We start from the raw sequence: 16,267 nt of genomic DNA, 5'->3' as shown, positions 1-16,267 counted from the left end.
ATTGCCCACACACTCCAAAATCAGTGCTCATCATATGAGAGCTGCTTTGCTCTTCACATCTGAAAACCTGGAGAACTGGTGTGTGATTTTGTTTTCAGCTTTGACTTGGCTTTGCAGTACCAATCTTATTTCTGTAGTTTGCATTTAGGTGTAATGAACATTTATTTTCTTAAATGTCTGCCTGTAGGTAGCCAGCCTGAACCCAAAGGATAATTCTTACACTCTGAAGGATTATTTATTTAAAGAAATTCAAAAAGATTGGCCTGGATACAATGAAATAGATAAACAGTCATTGGAGTTAATGCTTTCTAGGTAAGTTCAGTTTTTAGGGGAAGGAAAAGAGCCATTTAAAATCTTTTTCTGGGAAATGAATGTCTTACTTCCCTATAATGAAAGAACTATGACATAGACATTTTTGCCTTGTAACCTGAAATGTTGGGTCATCCTTACAGAAAATTAAATTCATCTCAGAATGCCAGCAGCACCAGCCATTTGGAATGTTCTGTAACTCCTGATAAAGATGCTCTATCAAACACTTCCCAGGTATTTTGTTGTGGTTTTTTTTTTTTGCATTAGTGTGTTAAGATTTATCTCACGTTATATTGGTGTAAAAGCTGTGATGAGAAGCACTAGTATTTCAAGTGTCTTTAATGCATAAAAAACTGAAGCATTTGTTTCTAATTGAGTTATTATATCTTTTTTAAAGATGGTTGCACTGTTAAAGACTGCAAAAAAACTTATGGCCACATAACTTAATTCTAGAATCCCAGGTTGGAAGGGACCTCCAGGACCATCTGGTCCAGCCTTTCTAGGAACTACTCTAGTTTACTTGAGGTGGCTCAGCTCCCTGTCAAGCTGAGACTTCAAACTGTCCAATGTGGGGAAATCCACCACTTCCCTTGGGAGACTGTTCCAGTGTTTAACTGTCCTCATGGGGAAAAATTCACCTCTTGTGTCCAATGGGAATCTCCCCAGGAGCAACTTGTACCCATCACCCCTTGTCTTTTCCATGTCTCTCCTTGTCAGCAGGGAGTCTCCATCTTCTTGGCAGCCACCCTTAAGGGTTTCTAGGTTTAGTGTTTGGTCTTTTAGAATAGTCATTACAATATTCAGAAAAGTAAACAGTTCCTTTCTACAGTATTTTGTAAATACACCTAGATCTCTGACAGAGACCACCCCTGTTGTGTTTGAACAGCCAGCACGTTGGCCTGTTCAAACCACAACTGTCCACCTGCAGCAGATTGTTCTTGCAGAAGAATAAACTTCCCTCTAGAGTTTAAATTCATCTGCTGAACTTCTTGGTCACCCATTATTGTTACACAACCCTGCACTTTCTGGTTAGATACTTGAAACTGTTTTGTGTTGCCACGTAACTTGTTAATCTTGGTGTGTAGGTCTTCCAGAGACAAGATGTGTATGTATTTTTGTTACGTGATTGCATGTGTTCAAGGCTCTTTGTGATGTAGTAGTTGCCCTACATAAAATGTGCCCAGAGGTCCTCGTGCTGCTGCTTAAATACAAAGCTTAGGGAATAAGGACATGTTACAGCAGTGATCCACTTGGAGGGTTATTTTTTTTCCTTACAGGAATGTTTTAACACCTGTTTTGGTTCAGGGTGGCCCAGGTGTGAAAGGCAGATCTGCATCACCAGGTGGTCCCTCTGCATTCCCCTGGCCTTTTCAGACAGAAAATGTTGTGTGTCCTGTTTTCCTGTCGATACAAGAGGACAGTGCAAACCCCTTCAGAAGAAGCCTGGAGAGCTCTGCCTAAAAGGCATCAATTTAAGGAAGAATTTCATGCTTTTTGTGACCAGAGCTGTGCTTCCTTGCCTGCAGTGTACAGCAGCAAGGTGGAGAGTGTAGGAAGCCTTTCACCACTGCAACATTTATGTACAGCAGAGGAGGGAGGGCCATCCTCAGTTTTCCCCTGACCCACCAGTCAGAGCATTAAAGGGTGCAGGTCCCAGGGGCCTCTTGGCACCTTCCTCCATGGATGTAGAGTTGGGATTTATTTCCGTGGGGTGGCACAGAGCTGTGCCTCTTGCTTGTGGTCCAAGCTGTTGTGTGTTCCTCAGGGTGGGCAGTGTTTGTGTGCTTGCTGGAGAGGAGTGTGAACCAACTTCTTGGCTGGACACACAGCTGTAGCAAAGCTGTTTGGGTTTTTTTTTACCCATTCTTCCAGCTTTGCACTTCTTTGCACTCTTGGTAAGCACACCACAGCCTGCATCTCGGGGCTGCTTCAGTAAATCATGGGTCTGTGTGGCAGTGGAGGCTGAACCCAGAGTGTCCAGTGTGGGGGAATCTGCCACTTCCTTGGGAGAGTACTCCAGTGTTTGATTGCCCTCATGGTGAATAATTTACCAATTTCCAGAGGGAAACTGGGACCTGAACAATACTCACCCTCCTTGCGGGAAGCCTTTCCTAGAGCTGCTGGAGGGAAGCCCCCCCCCCCCCCAAAGCCTTTTAGTTGTAATTTTTAAGAACAACTTGCTAAATTATAAGATTGGGAGCTAAGAATGGAATCAACCATGTACTGAGCTGCAGTACTGCCTTGTCTGGCAGCCGTTTTTATGTAAGAAAGATGTTTTCAACAGCTGCCCGTTCAGACACGCTCCCTTTTTCAGACGCGGGAGCGAGTTCTGCTGGTCTTTAATTTTCTCTTTTCCCAATGATTGCAGAAACGGGTTTTGAATTCCGTTTTCACTGATCCCCTGATGAACAAGAAGCAGAGGATCTCTCATCTGACCAGCCGGATCCCCCCACTCTTCCGGGGTCACCCCTTTGCCCCCAGTGACACCCCCACTGCTGCCCGCCCGCCGCCTCCCGCACCCTTTCCCGCTTCCAACCCTCCTCAAACTGCCAGCTCCATCTCCCCCAGCACCCCTGAGGGGCGAGGGACACAAGACCTGCCACTGGATGTCTTCAGTCAAAACAGCAGGAGCACCCACAAGGACCAGCAACAAAAAGATACCTCTGAAACCCCTCTGGGGATCCTGGCGCCCGCTTCCCTGCCCGAGAAACCTCCCAAGTCCGTGGGCCAGAAACACCAACAGCCTGAGAAGGGAAAAGAGCATGAGGAGGAGAAAAGGACAGTGCAGGACACTTTGGGTGTGAGCAAGGAGAAAGGCCTTGAAAAAGAAGAAACTGCCAAGCTGAAAACATCCTCCCAGTTGGATTCAGATGAAGGTATTTCCAGTCGCGCTGCTTTTCCTAACTCTTACATGGCATCCCTGGTGGAAAGGGGGCAGTAAAACCAGGGGCTGGAAATCCAAATGGCCTTATTTTTCTCACTTGCTGTGTATTAAGTGCTCTTGTCATTGCCCTTATGTCATCGTTGTGAAAAATCTATTTATCTATGTATTTCTTAATCCACTTGTGGTACATCCTAACTTAGTTTTGAAAAAAAAAACCACAACAAACCAATGAACAAAACAACAACCAAAAAAAACCCAACTAAACCAGAAGCTGGACTCGATCTGCTGGAACCTTAGCTAAAATTAGGTTCACTCCTAAGAATTCTCACGTTGTAGTACAGAAATCATTAGAACAAAAGTCATAAATTGATTACTCTTGGGCAGAAAATGCTGAGGAGGAAAAGACAGGTACTAGAAAAAGAGAAGGGAGGGATTTTTTTGCTTGATTTCCAGTAAGCTGAAAGTTTACTGAAACTTTCTGCAAATTTTAGGGTCTAGGTGCTGAAAACAAACACCTGTCACAGTGCTTGCTACATGCTGTTTTACCAGACATTATTGTATTTCACTCTGTGTCACAACACAAGGTTCACAAAACTCTGCCTTTCCAAGGAAAGTCTAAAACCTACATGAACAGGCCTGTGGTTTGCTGGAGTTTTGGTTTGAACTGTAGCTCCTCTCCATCTTAGCTGCACGACTTCAGAAGCTGTGGAGATGGCATTGAAAAGCTGAGCAGAAAGGCACCAAAAATAGGTGGTTTCTTGGCCACACACGAAGTAGGGCAGAGCTGAGCTGCTGGGTGAGATGTGTGAGCTGTCTTGTTTCAGAGGTGTCGCTGAGAAATTGACGGTCAGAATGAGCCCTTTCCTCCCACAGGCACCTTTAGAGGGTGCAGAGAGGTGTCCTTGTGGGTTGGGGTGCCCTTGAGATGGTCTTCTCACCTCTACCCTGGACATCCTACACACAGGGCTTGGGATTGCTTTGAAAATGTTAATGCTAGAATTTATAAACAGCTGAGCATCTTCCTCCAGAAGCCAGGGTTCTGAACAGCTGGGGAGGGAAAACTCTCTACCACATTACAATCTGGTGCTTTCATGGAAGCTTCCAAGTGGACCCAGCCATGCCCACAAATGCACTTGAATTCCTGGAAATAAGATGCCCACAGCAAAACTGTTCCCATAAGTTGTATTGCACATACTGTGAATATTATTGTTTGCATGTCTCTCAAATTTTGTTACCAGTTCTGCACTTTTTTTTATACTCCTGCTTTATGCCACGTAATAATTTTAATATTTAAAAGCAAAGGAATCAAGCAGAACTTCACATGGTGACTTTCTTTCTGCATAACTTAGAGGTCATACAGCTTAGAGGTTTTCAGGAATGGCTGATCTTTACTAGAAACTGTGTTTAAACAGTGACAAAGTAAAATAATAACGAATATAAAGGGTTGTGTGTTTTCTAAGCTTGCCACAAAACCCCAAATGAAAAGGAGAGAGAGATTACTAAGGTACAGTTTCTTCCTGTTCCAGCTAACTTTTCTTTACAGTGGCTATTTTTCTTATTTATCAAAAAGACAGGGGGCTCTGGAAATATTCCTTTAAAAAGAGGGATTAGAGATTAAGTGTACTGTGCTTTCAATAATGCCATTTAAAAGAGCAAACATGCAATTTACAAGTGCAAATAAGTCCTGAACCCAGTATAGCCACGTTAATGAGGAGCAAGGCTTTGTTAGGGGTTATTGGAGCCTGAATGCCAGTAACCCCTTTGCAATGCTGTTGACTTCCCAGCTTAGAAGAGCACTGAAATTAAATCTAACTTTGGATATCCCTAATTGGCAAGGAAAGAGGGGTAAGAACATAGCATGAAAGGAACTTCAGCTTACAAATCTGACTCTTGCTGGAACCTGAATGTTGAGATAGATCCTTTTAAATATATATACGCGCGTGTGTGTGTGTACCAGGCTGTCACCTTTTGTGCCACTACGTTTGTTGCTGCACGACTTGAATTGCTGTGCAGATGCCACAATGTGTCTTCAAATCAGAAAAGCTGACCTGGGGTGAAGGCTGCAGCTGCAAGGAGCCTGCAGGATACAGCAGCCATGCCCTCTTTCTAAACCCCACTGTGGAGAAGATTGTGTGAGCTCTGTTACTCATTTAGAATAATCTGTATAAGTAATCTGCTGTGAGAATAAGACTCTGAAGGATTTTGTCAAGCCTGTCAGGTTGGTGTTGTTTGGCTGTATTAAAAGCCTCTATTTCAAGTGTCAAAATTCTGCTTTTCTGTAGGAGTTAAAGAAACTTGCACTGCCTCCAAAGATCCTCCTTCACCAAGTGATGACTACTTAATGTGAGTAAAGCAACAAGTAAGAATCTCTTGCCATTCATTAAAGCAGTGAAAAAAAAAATATATCACTTAGAAAAACTCTTACTTAGCTACAAAATTGAAAATTCACCAAAATGCAATTTCAGAGTAACAAGAAGTTTCTTTAAATGACTCAGCTGCCTTATTTCAGTACCTGCAAATTATGAACTCTGAGGTTGTCCCTGAGTTGTTGCAGAGGAAAGGAGGTGTTAGAAAGAATTTGTAATGTACTTTAGAAGAAGCTTTAACAACATCTAATTTCCTTCTTCTCCAGGAGCACAATAAAAAAGGAATATGAACATGTACTGTTTTCTGTTCAGAGGTGAGGTGACACAGGAGGAAAGCTGAAGGCTAAAGTACTGAATGCTTCCAATTTTGACATCTTTCCTGTGTTTTGTCTGCTTAGTGTGTCTCAGTTGGAGAGCTGGGAAGATGACAGGCTGAAGTCCAGTGTTACCAAGCCTATATATGCATTAACCATCAGCATTATTTTCTAAAGATTTGATGTAAAATGGGCACTGACTAACTCAAAGCTGCAGTAAAATACCCAGTTTCACCATGGAGTTGCAGACCAAAGAGCAGGAGAAAATAGGAAAACCTCAATATTTTAAATTGTAGCTGCTTCTTTGGCTCCCAAGCCTGATGAAAGTGCATTAAACCTGCATGTGAAGTTTTACATTTCTGCAGTGACTGGCACATTGTGGTCTGTAGAATTACAGAAGGACTTCCCTGTCGGTTTAATTTTAACTCCTTAAAGGTTGTCACTCATCAGATTAACATTCCCAAATGATAACATAAACTTGCTATATAAAAAAAAATGTTGTGATCCTTGACAGGTATTAAAGGATTTGCTCTAAAATGGAATCACTCTGATAACAGAATCATTGAGTTGCCTAAATATTTTTTTTAATTTTCAAACTTTTCTGTCGGAAAGATTTTTCTTTGCTGCTGTGAAAGAGAGAAAGAGCTTCTGCAGTTGCCCCATGTCTGGGTTTTTTAGCCCTGTTTTACTTTACTGTTTTTACCTTTTTTTTTTCTTTTTTTTTTTTTAATTGTCAAAGTTGAAGGAGGCTGTGGTGGAATAGCTGGAAAGCTATTAGGTTAGCCTAATCTGAATGAATCTCGTTTTCTCACCATGAGGACAGTTAAATATTGGAACAGGCTCCCAAGGGAAGAGGTGGATTCCCTCACACTGGACAGGTTTAAGTCTCAGCTTGACAGGGAGCTGAGCCACCTCATGTAAACTAGGGCAGTACCTAGAGAGGTTGGACAAGATGATCCTAAAGGTCCCTTCCAACCTGGCATTCTCTGATTCTAAAATCAACTGCAACACCAACAGTTATTGCTAAAAGTTAACAAACCAAACAACAAAAATTCATGCAGAATTTGGTGAAGCTGGTTTAGTTGTGATTGGGGGTGAAAACTTCCATGAAGAATTAATTCTCTGTGGAAGCTCTGTGGAAATCTCACAGGTTATCTCCTGGCCCTGGTGTCCTGGAGAAAACTGGGTGGTTCTGTTTCAGAGCCCTGCCTGATCATGACAGAAAGATGGAAATCTGGGAGCACTTGCCATTTGATGTGGGCTTCAGGGCTTTGGTTGTTCATTCCAGCTTCTCTCCCTGTCTCTGAAGGTCATGAGTAGAATCACAGCCTTTGTGTCAAGATACTTCCCATAAAGGTTTTACAAGGGTGTGTAGTGATGGGACAAGGGGTGGTGGTTCTAAGCTGGGAGAGGGGAGATTTGAGGTTGGACAGGAGGAGGAAATTCTGGGCTGTGAGGGTGGGGAGAGCCTGGCCCAGGTTGCCCAGGGAAGCTGTGGCTGCCCCATCCCTGGCAGTGTTGAAGGGCAGGTTGGATGGGGCTGGGAGCAGCCTGGAATGGTGGGAGGTGTCCCTGCCCATGGCAGGGAGGTTGGAACCTGATGATCTTGAAGGTCCTTTCCAACCCAAACCATTCCATTCTATGATTAGGAGAGTAAAGGAACTTCAGCTTTTTAAGAAAAGTTTCAGCAAAACCTAGGAAAACAGAACAGATTCACTTTTCTCCCCATTTCTCTCATTTCTTCTCCCTCCACACACCTGCTGGTACAAACTTTCAACTTGTTACGTTTTTACTGCTCATTGAAATTAAGGTTAATTTTAAGGCTAAGGTGGTTGGAATGATTTGTCCCCACGTGGGGGTTCTGAAGAGAACCAAGCCTTGAGGCTAGGAGGACCAGAGCAGTGACAGCAGTGGGAACTGGTGTCTGTTACAGTGCCACTTGGATTTCTGCAGTGAGCTTGTTAAATCCCCTCATCCTGGTTCAAGGGAGAGGGGAGTCAAGCAAGCTCCAACCACATCAGTGGCTTTAAGCACCTGTGGGTTTTCCCCTCCTTAGGAAGGTGGTGTGCTGGGCTTTTTCTAGTTTCAGATTTCTCTGCAGTTTGATTTTGCTCTCTATGGCAGCTGCCTCAGTTGGATGCACAACCCACAGAACTGGTGTCCACTAAAATGATGAAGTTTTACCACTGGCTGCACTTTGCTTTGTTAGAAAGGCACGAATGTACCCAAAGACCTAAGCTGCCTCCAACTCCATCAATGCAGTCCCATCCAAAAATTTAATCAGAATTAATTTCCCACAATAATTATGACTTTATTAACCATTCACAGAGATTATAATCTAGTAGTTCATCTGCTGATGGGTCTGTTGGTCCTTCTGTATTTGAACAATTGCTGATGTTTCCTAAGGATGCTGCAAGTTGGGGAATTTTTTTGCACAGCCTCTGAATAAAAGCTCTTGGAAGTAAAATATTAGCAAGTAACTGTCAAAAAACCAACAGCAGATTTCTGTCATTAGCTAAATACATTCCCTTGGAGCAAGTATTCTTGCATGCAGAAGCAAAGTCCGTCACAGTCACCCTGACTTGCTGCTCGTGTGTCTGTACTTGATGTTGGCACTGAAAGGTCCTTGGTGTAAAACTGCACGTGTCCTGATTTTTCCACCAGGAAATACGTCCCCATCGTGTCCTATGAGCAGCGCCAGAGCTACAAGGATGACTTCAATGCAGAGTATGATGAGTACAGGAGCTTGCACGCCCGGATGGAGAGTGTCACCAGGAGGTTCATGAAGCTGGATGCACAACGGAAGCTTCTTTCTCCAGGGTCCAAAGAATACCAGGTAAATACAAAGGGATAAGACTTCTGAGGTTGTGTTTCATCTTCATCAAGTCCACGTTCTCAGCACAGGCAGGATCTTCAGTCTGTTTATCTCCCAAATGGTGTTGAGGTGGCTTTAAAAGGCTCACCAGGTTCTGTGTCTTGAGTTCCTGGTCTCATGGTTGGAATTTCCAGGCTCAGGCTTTTCATCTGGTGAGGTGATGCTGTCACATGGATCTGGGGACACGACTGGAAGCACGTGGCCATAATCACAAAGCTTTCCTGTTGTTTCCTCTGATTTTAGACACTTGACTAAACCTACAGCCACAGCTTGCTCATCTTTCAGGTGTCTGCTCCCAGCTACCATTTCAGCAGAGAAGGGTGTTCACAGCCTGATATTCTGGCTCCCCAGCTGGACTTCTCTGACTTGGACACACCAATTCCACACCTTCAGTATCGTGGTTCTTTAGTTTTGTGGACACACTGAGGACCCTTTTTTTTTTTTTGGTTTTTATTTAGCTTTTGGCCAGACTGCAGGTGTGTTTGTGAGCAAAAGGAGAGTTCTAAAATCCCTGGTACACCTGGGTCAGACAAAGGGGAGCCTGGCAAAATTTCCGTGCCAACTCTAGTGTCTGAAGGTTGACAAAGCCTTACAAAAAGTTGTTCAGCCCTCAGACTCCGCCTGTTTGAGCTGCCCAGCAGTGTGAGGGAATCCTCAAGCATTCTCCTTTTCTTGCCTGTTTAAGTTTTAAGGTTTAAGTGCAGGTCTTGGCTGCTGATGGGGGGGCTGGGGGGTTATTTTTGCCATGCAGGAGAGCGGCGCCTGGTGGAAAATTTGAAACACCTTGAGTAGAACCAAATTTCTCTTTAGTGTTTTGCATAAATCTGCATTTTCTGGAAGTAAAATATTCTTCATGATGTTGTTGTGTTTGTTTGTTTCTTGTTGTTTTTTTTTTTCCTGAAAGATGCTTCATGAGGAGGTCTTGGAAGAGTATCAGAAAGTAAAACAGGTACGTGCCACTCCAGACCTGTGGGAGGTGATGGTCACTGGCCTTGTCTCCAGGCTACTTTGAAGCCAAGGACATGAAGTATTAAACTCTGCAGAGATGTTTCCACGCCCTAATTGCCTTTTCATCTTCCCTTTACAGTCCACCCCCAACTACTATGAGGAGAAATACAGGTGTGAGTATCTCCACAACAAGCTGTCTCATATTAAGAGGCTGATAGGGGAATTTGACCAACAGCAAGCAGAGTCATGGCACTAGGCTTCTGCCTCCACCACGACATGTGAATGAACTAAAGCTTATTTATTTAAACTTAACGTTACTTGCTCTAAGGTTCTGAATATCACTATCAAACTTTTACATTACAGAAGTTTCAGTATTAGCAGACTTAAGTTTTCTACTTTTGTTGCGATGTTGCTTAAATGCATATTTGAAGCTGCTTTTTCTGGTCCCTTCTTTTCTTCAAGACTTATGTTTGTCCACTGAAATCATTTTATCAGCAGGTGCTGGGGTACCCAGCAAAACTGTGCACATTTTAAGAAAATATTGTAGCAAACTGAAAAGCTTTTTGGACAAATATAAGGCTGTTCTCTGACCTTTCTTGTTAATGCAAACTCTTTGCCTTAAATGGTAGAAGGTTTAGAAATTTGCACAAAACAAAACAACAACAACAACAAAAACCAAACACATTGTTTTGGAGGGTTAAAGAGGGATGTACAACAAGAAACTCACCCCTGCAACTTAAACCCCCCATTGCAGTGGTTGCCTTAAGGTGTTTCCTCGTGTGTTTTTAGTGTGGTTAAGTCCTTAGCTGCACTGCTTCCCACTCTGCTGGAGCACCTGGGAAGCACTGTGTGTGTGTGTGTGTGTGTTCTCTGTGTGTGTGCAAGGATGTGTGGGTGTGAGCAAACGTGATGGGGATAAAATAAAACATAAAGCTGCTACTCCTAAGAAGGCCAAACGCTCAGGTTAAAACAACTGACGAGTGTTGCTGTAGGTTTGTTGTTTTTTTTTTCCTGTACAATTGCTACTTCTGTTGTGGGAGGTGAGAGCGTTTCCATTTCAATAGTTTTCGTCAGCTTTAATAATATTGGGGAAATTGAAACTTTGCAGAAATGAAGCATATATAGTTTTGGGGCAAGATTATAAAGGTAAACATGTAGGTAACCTATTTATATACTGCTATAAAGTATTTTTTTGAAGAGAGATATGCAAAGAAGCTATTGCCTACATGAAATATATATTTAAAGACTTTTTTTGTTGGTTTTTTTTTTTTGGTCCTGGATGCCAGGAATATAACTAAGAACATATATATTTAACTATAGAAATACTGTGATCACAGAACAGCACAAACTTTCATTTCATGCAGTTCTAGGTTTATGTTGATGTAAACCATTGCTCACTTTATCATGTGAAAACGCAGGTTATTTGGTCAAAACTGAGCAAAATCTTCGTGTGTCTTACTGTGTTTGTCTTTTCAAAATGCTGCCAATTGAAAAGGGAAGCCTGATGTTTACAATCCTGATTATGGAGCTTTTGCCAAAAATGTGGTAGTATTGCTGATAGATTTTACCTCCAGCATCAAAAAAACCACAAAAGCCAACCAACAAAACCAAAACCCTAAACCAGCTGTTGCAAGTCACTGTAAACCAGAAAATGTTTGACTGCCAGAAAATATCCATTCAGGTACATGGGAGCAATTGAATTTTTGCCTTAAATTTCTGGGCTCAGGAGATGTCACCTTGGTGCAGGTGGAGCAGCCAGCACGGTGCACACCCCCCTCTTGCTGCGTGGCATCCATCTTTGTGTTAATTGCTTGAGACCAAGGTGCCTCTGGGCCCCTTGGGTGAGCACAGTTGTTTTCAGCTCCAGATTTCCAAAAAGCAGGATGAGGGGAGTGAGTTCAGCCTGGCTGCAAGGGCTGGATGGGCTCCTGAGCACGCACACACAGCCCTGCCCAGCTGGGGGTGCAGGGGCTGCCCAGCCCTTCCTGGGGGGTGGGTTTTCAGCTTTCAGCCTGGGGAGGCAAAGTGACCATTTGGACCAAAGTGGTGTGAAATTCCTGCTGTCAGGGCCCCTTCTGGGCAGTCCAGTGCTCTTCCAGGTGTGTGCCTGGACCTGGTGGTGCCTGCCATCCTGGGACACACCAGCTGCTGCTGCAGCGAACGCTCCCCGTGCGATCCCTCTACCACTGAGGCTAATTAGCAGTGCAGCTAATTCACCTTTACCACTGCCCTGTGGTTGCATCTTCTGGTTTACAGGCTGTGGACGTGTTGCAGCTGGAGGTGAGTCCTGCTCCAGCACTGCAGGCCACCAGCAGACCAGTCACTGCAAAGGCCTTTGCCTGCAGGTGGACCCGTTTGCACTGGGTCTTTCTCAAGCCTTGCAAGTAAACCCAAACAGCCTGTGTGTTGCAAAAATAGTGCTGCAAATCCACAGATCTCTTCTTTCCCTGTCACTCTACATTCCTGTTCAGCAAAAGTAAATGATGAGAGCCTGTTGGAGCAGGGTCTCTTGACTGTGTCATTGCCTTTCCTGAAAAACTGGTCTGCTCACTCCAAGAAAACAGCTTGGCTGGGGTTATACACCAGCTGCAAATCTGAAGCTGATGATTGATTGATGTAGAGAAGGGGCAACTGTGAATCTCACTGCAGTTTATGCAAAGCACGTGGCCAAGAAGAGAGACAACAAGCCCTTTCCAGTTGGCTGAAGAATACATGGGCTGGGGGGACTGGTTTCCAGTCTGGCTGGCATTTGAGGGAGAAAAACTGTGCCCAGAGTGAATTTATTATTGTGTTGTGTTTTTTTTTAAATTGTAGATACGCTTCAAACTGTCTCTTGAAGCAGGTCACTAGACTGCTTTTAAGTCTTCATTGCACCCTGTCCATTATAAAAAAAAAAAATAAAAATTAAAAAAAGAGTAATATTCAAATATTTTGCAAGTGTTTTGTAGAACAGGTAGACGAGTGTTGGAGGCAAGCTACTTCCAACAGGTTTTAAACATAAAGTTGAGTTCAGCTGTTGCTATTGTAACTTTTCTCATTTGTTAGCCTTTTTAAAATAGAGATGTTGTCACAGCCAGTCTTTCTAGGTACCTGAATCTTGAATCATGCAAAGACCAATGGCTACTTTGAAGTCTAGTTCTTTTCCTAAGTTTACTACCATTTGTTTCTGCACCTGACGGGGGAAGGATACGAAATTTATCATGGGAGGACAGTATTTGGGAACATGAAGGCTTAAAACAGGACTGTGAATCCCCCTTCCTGAGTTTGAGAGTGTTTTACGACTTTTTCAATTGTTTCCATACAAACTGTTTTAAGAATCTGTAGGTGAGACATCCCCGGGGCATTTTGTTAACCAACACTTGAGCCATTGTTGCCCCTCTGTTCTACATCAACCTCAGTTCAATAAAATGTTACCTTTGCAATCCTGAGACTCTGATCTTTCCTGCTCTGGGGACAGGGAGTTCCTCTGACAGGGATGAGGGGTGCCCAGATGGGCCATCCTGTCCTGCTGGTTCCTCACGGAGCCTGTGGAGTGTTGTGCTGCTGCCAGGGCTGGGCAGGGACTCCAAGGGTGAACCTCAGAGCATTGCCAGGGAATGGGGTGGTTTGTTCCCACCTATTGGAGCAAACAGCTTCAGTTGGGGCTGAAAACAAAGGCACTGCTGAGACCCCCCTGCAGGGCTGGGGCCAGGCTGGGGTCCCCAGCACAGGAAGGACGTGGAGCTGTTGGAGAGAGGCCAGAGGAGGCCCCGGAGATGATGGGAGGGCTGGAGCAGCTCTGCTCTGGAGCCAGGCTGGGAGAGTTGGGGTGTTCAGCCTGGAGAAGAGAAGGCTCCAGGGAGACCTGAGAGCACCTTCTAGTGCCTGAAGGGGCTCCAGGAAAGCTGGGGAGGGGCTTGGGACAAGGGCAGGGAGGGATGGGAGCAGGGGGAAGGGTTTCCAGCTGGCAGAGGGAGCTGGAGCTGAGATGTGAGGGAGAAATTCTGGGCTGTGAGGGTGGGGAGAGCCTGGCCCAGGCTGCCCAGGGAAGCTGTGGCTGCCCCATCCCTGGCAGTGTTGAAGGGCAGGTTGGATGGGGCTTGGAGCAGCCTGGGCTGCTGGGAGGTGTCCCTGCCCATGCAGGGGTGGGACCAGGTGGGCTTTGGGGGTCCCTTCCCACCCAAACCATTCCTGATTGTTTTTCATTCAGACAAAGCCTCATGCAGAGGGTGAGAGGAGCAGCAGGAGGCAAAGGGCTGGGGCTGATGGTGCCTTCCCAGCTGTGGCCACGCGCACTGCGGCTGGAATCCCGTCCCTGCTCCAGCTCCTGCAGGGACTTGGCCAGCTGCACGTTTCTGTTGGGACATGTGGGTGGGCTTGCATCATCCCCGAAGGCACTAGCACTTCAGCTGCAGCCTGGTGGAAAATGCAGCCTGAAGAGAAGGTGGAATTATCCTCCAGGAATCAGGCGGCAGGAAACGCCGCCGTTTTTAGAGAGGTTAAACTTGTCAAAATTTTGAGCTCTGCTGATGCAAGGTTGTAGCTGGGGAACACAGCAGGAGTCCAGGAGGCTGCTCAAGACCCTTGGGTGTACCTGAGGGGCAGGAGATGGGGGGGCTGGCATCCCCCCCAGAGGTGACCAGTTCCTTAATAATTCCATTCGCTTTGGCCGGAGAGGCAGGACTCATCGCGGCTGTTACACAAGGACACCAAGGAGAAGTGCTCTGGAGTTTCCTCCTCACATCACACACTTCCCAGGCTGGTTTTGGAGGCACAGACAGGCTGCAGGACCCTCCTGAGCTGTACCTGGGCACAGCCACCAGGTCGTGGGTCTCACACACACAGCGGGCAAGAAAACCTGGATTTTTTTTCTGGCAGGTAGGTCAGCTCAGCCTCTGCCAGCTCTGGTTCTGCTCCAGCTACCTCCAAAAATAATTAGCACCCCCTGGTAACAGCTAGATTGCAAGAAACTGATAAGACCTTTTGTTGTTGTCTGTTTTTTTTTGGGGGGAAAGTAGATAGTGGCATGCAGGCAAATAAAAAGATACCATGGTCTTCAGAAATTGTCATGTATGAACTTGAGCTTCTCTACCCTCCACAGAGGATGAGGCTGTCATGGTCCTGGCTCATCCAGCTGCTCTTCATGTTCACAGAGCATGGCTGGGCATTTGAAAGAGCTGAGGGGAATGTTCTTTGTCCACTTACTGCCCAGAGCCCAGTCCCAAGTCTTTACCCAGAGTGAAGAACAGTGAGCAGCTCGTGTTCACCTTGAAACTCCTCGGGACGTTTCCAGATTGCATGGGAAATATTTTAGGTTGAAAAACACTCAGCCTTCTCCCTGCCAACCACAAAAGTCAGAATCAGGGCTGGTTCTGATCCAGCCCAGTCTGCCTCCCTGACCCATCAGATCAGGACGGATGCAGTGGGGCTGGAGAGGTGGGGCCCTGCCAACCTCGAGGGGTTCAACAAGACCGAGTGAAAGATCAGAGGGTCATGGAATCACAGGATGACAGAATTGTCAGAGTTGGGAGGGACCTCCAGGGGTCATCCAGGCCAGCCCCCCCTAAAGCAGGACCCCCTGGAGCACGTTCCCCAGGGCTGCATCCAGGGGGTTTGAATGTCTCCAGGGATGGAGACTCCACAGCCCCCCTGGGCAGCCTGTCCCAGGGCTCTGCCACCCTCACAGTCAAGGAGTTTTCCCTCCTATTTCCAGGTCACTTCCCATGTCCCAGCCTGTGCCCTTTGCCCCTGGTCCTGTCCCTGGGCACTGCTGAGCAGGGTCTGGCTCCATCCTCCTGCACCCACCCTCAGATACTTGGAGGCACTGATGAGGTCTGTCCTCAGCCTTCTCCTCTCCAGGCTGAACAGCCCCAGCTCTCCCAGCCTTTCCTCATCAGGGAGATGCTCCAACCCCCCAGGCATCATTGTTGCCCTCTCAGGACTCCCTCCAGCAGTTCCCTGTCTCTCTTCAGCTGGGGAGCCACAAAGCTGCCTTGCAGGTCACAACTTTCCTCATCCTGTGCAGGGATGATGTGCAGCCCTGCCAGCCCTGCTGCCCCTGCCAGGGGGAGCCTCCTCAGACCAGTAATTCCCCTCTATAAAAAGCCACACGTGCTCAGCCCAAGCCCTCCCTGGTGCCCTCAGCTCAGCAACCTCCCCCGAGCTCAGAGGGATGGGACAAACCTGCCCTCCCTGCTCCTCCTGGGCAGCCTCAGCCAGCAGAACTGGGAAAAGGGTCTCAGAGCTGGAGGATTTATCTTTCTTTCCCCCCTCATCGCTAAGCCTGGAACTCTTCCTGCTTTCTGAACCTGACAGCCCCGTGCCCAGACTAAGAGCATCTCCAAGGCTCAATGCAATATGGGGTTTCAGAATAGCCACTTAGTTTGGTATCAAACTGAAAAGACTGAACACACACACACACACACACACAAAGTAAAAAAAGCTCCAGGAGGGCATGGCTGAGGCTTCAGGGGCAGACCAGGATGGGCTGGGACATCTGTCCCCCCCCCTGACAGCACTTTCTGCAGCATTATCTAAGAGAAGCTGTGGTCCTGGTCTCCTCCAGGAAGCTCCCCAGGACAGTAACTGCTGC

At 46.1% G+C, this 16,267-nt stretch overlaps 1 protein-coding gene across 1 annotated transcript in view; it reads left to right on the top strand.

Moving 5' to 3' along the window:
- The window catches only part of ELL2 (elongation factor for RNA polymerase II 2), a 49,482-nt gene extending 36,364 nt beyond the window's left edge, over positions 1 to 13,118 (top strand). Inside the window, exons 7-13 of the mRNA XM_051643594.1 lie at positions 188 to 312; positions 453 to 543; positions 2,678 to 3,185; positions 5,476 to 5,536; positions 8,538 to 8,709; positions 9,653 to 9,697; positions 9,836 to 13,118. Of these exons, the coding sequence (XP_051499554.1) occupies positions 188 to 312; positions 453 to 543; positions 2,678 to 3,185; positions 5,476 to 5,536; positions 8,538 to 8,709; positions 9,653 to 9,697; positions 9,836 to 9,952 (1,119 nt within the window). The 3' untranslated portion in view covers positions 9,953 to 13,118. The remainder of the gene's footprint in view (positions 1 to 187; positions 313 to 452; positions 544 to 2,677; positions 3,186 to 5,475; positions 5,537 to 8,537; positions 8,710 to 9,652; positions 9,698 to 9,835) is intronic.
- The last annotated feature ends 3,149 nt before the right edge of the window (positions 13,119 to 16,267 follow it).

Source organism: Apus apus, chromosome Z (assembly GCF_020740795.1).
Source record: "Apus apus isolate bApuApu2 chromosome Z, bApuApu2.pri.cur, whole genome shotgun sequence".
NCBI lineage: Eukaryota > Metazoa > Chordata > Aves > Apodiformes > Apodidae > Apus > Apus apus.
This window is presented reverse-complemented; position numbering and strand designations above follow the sequence as displayed.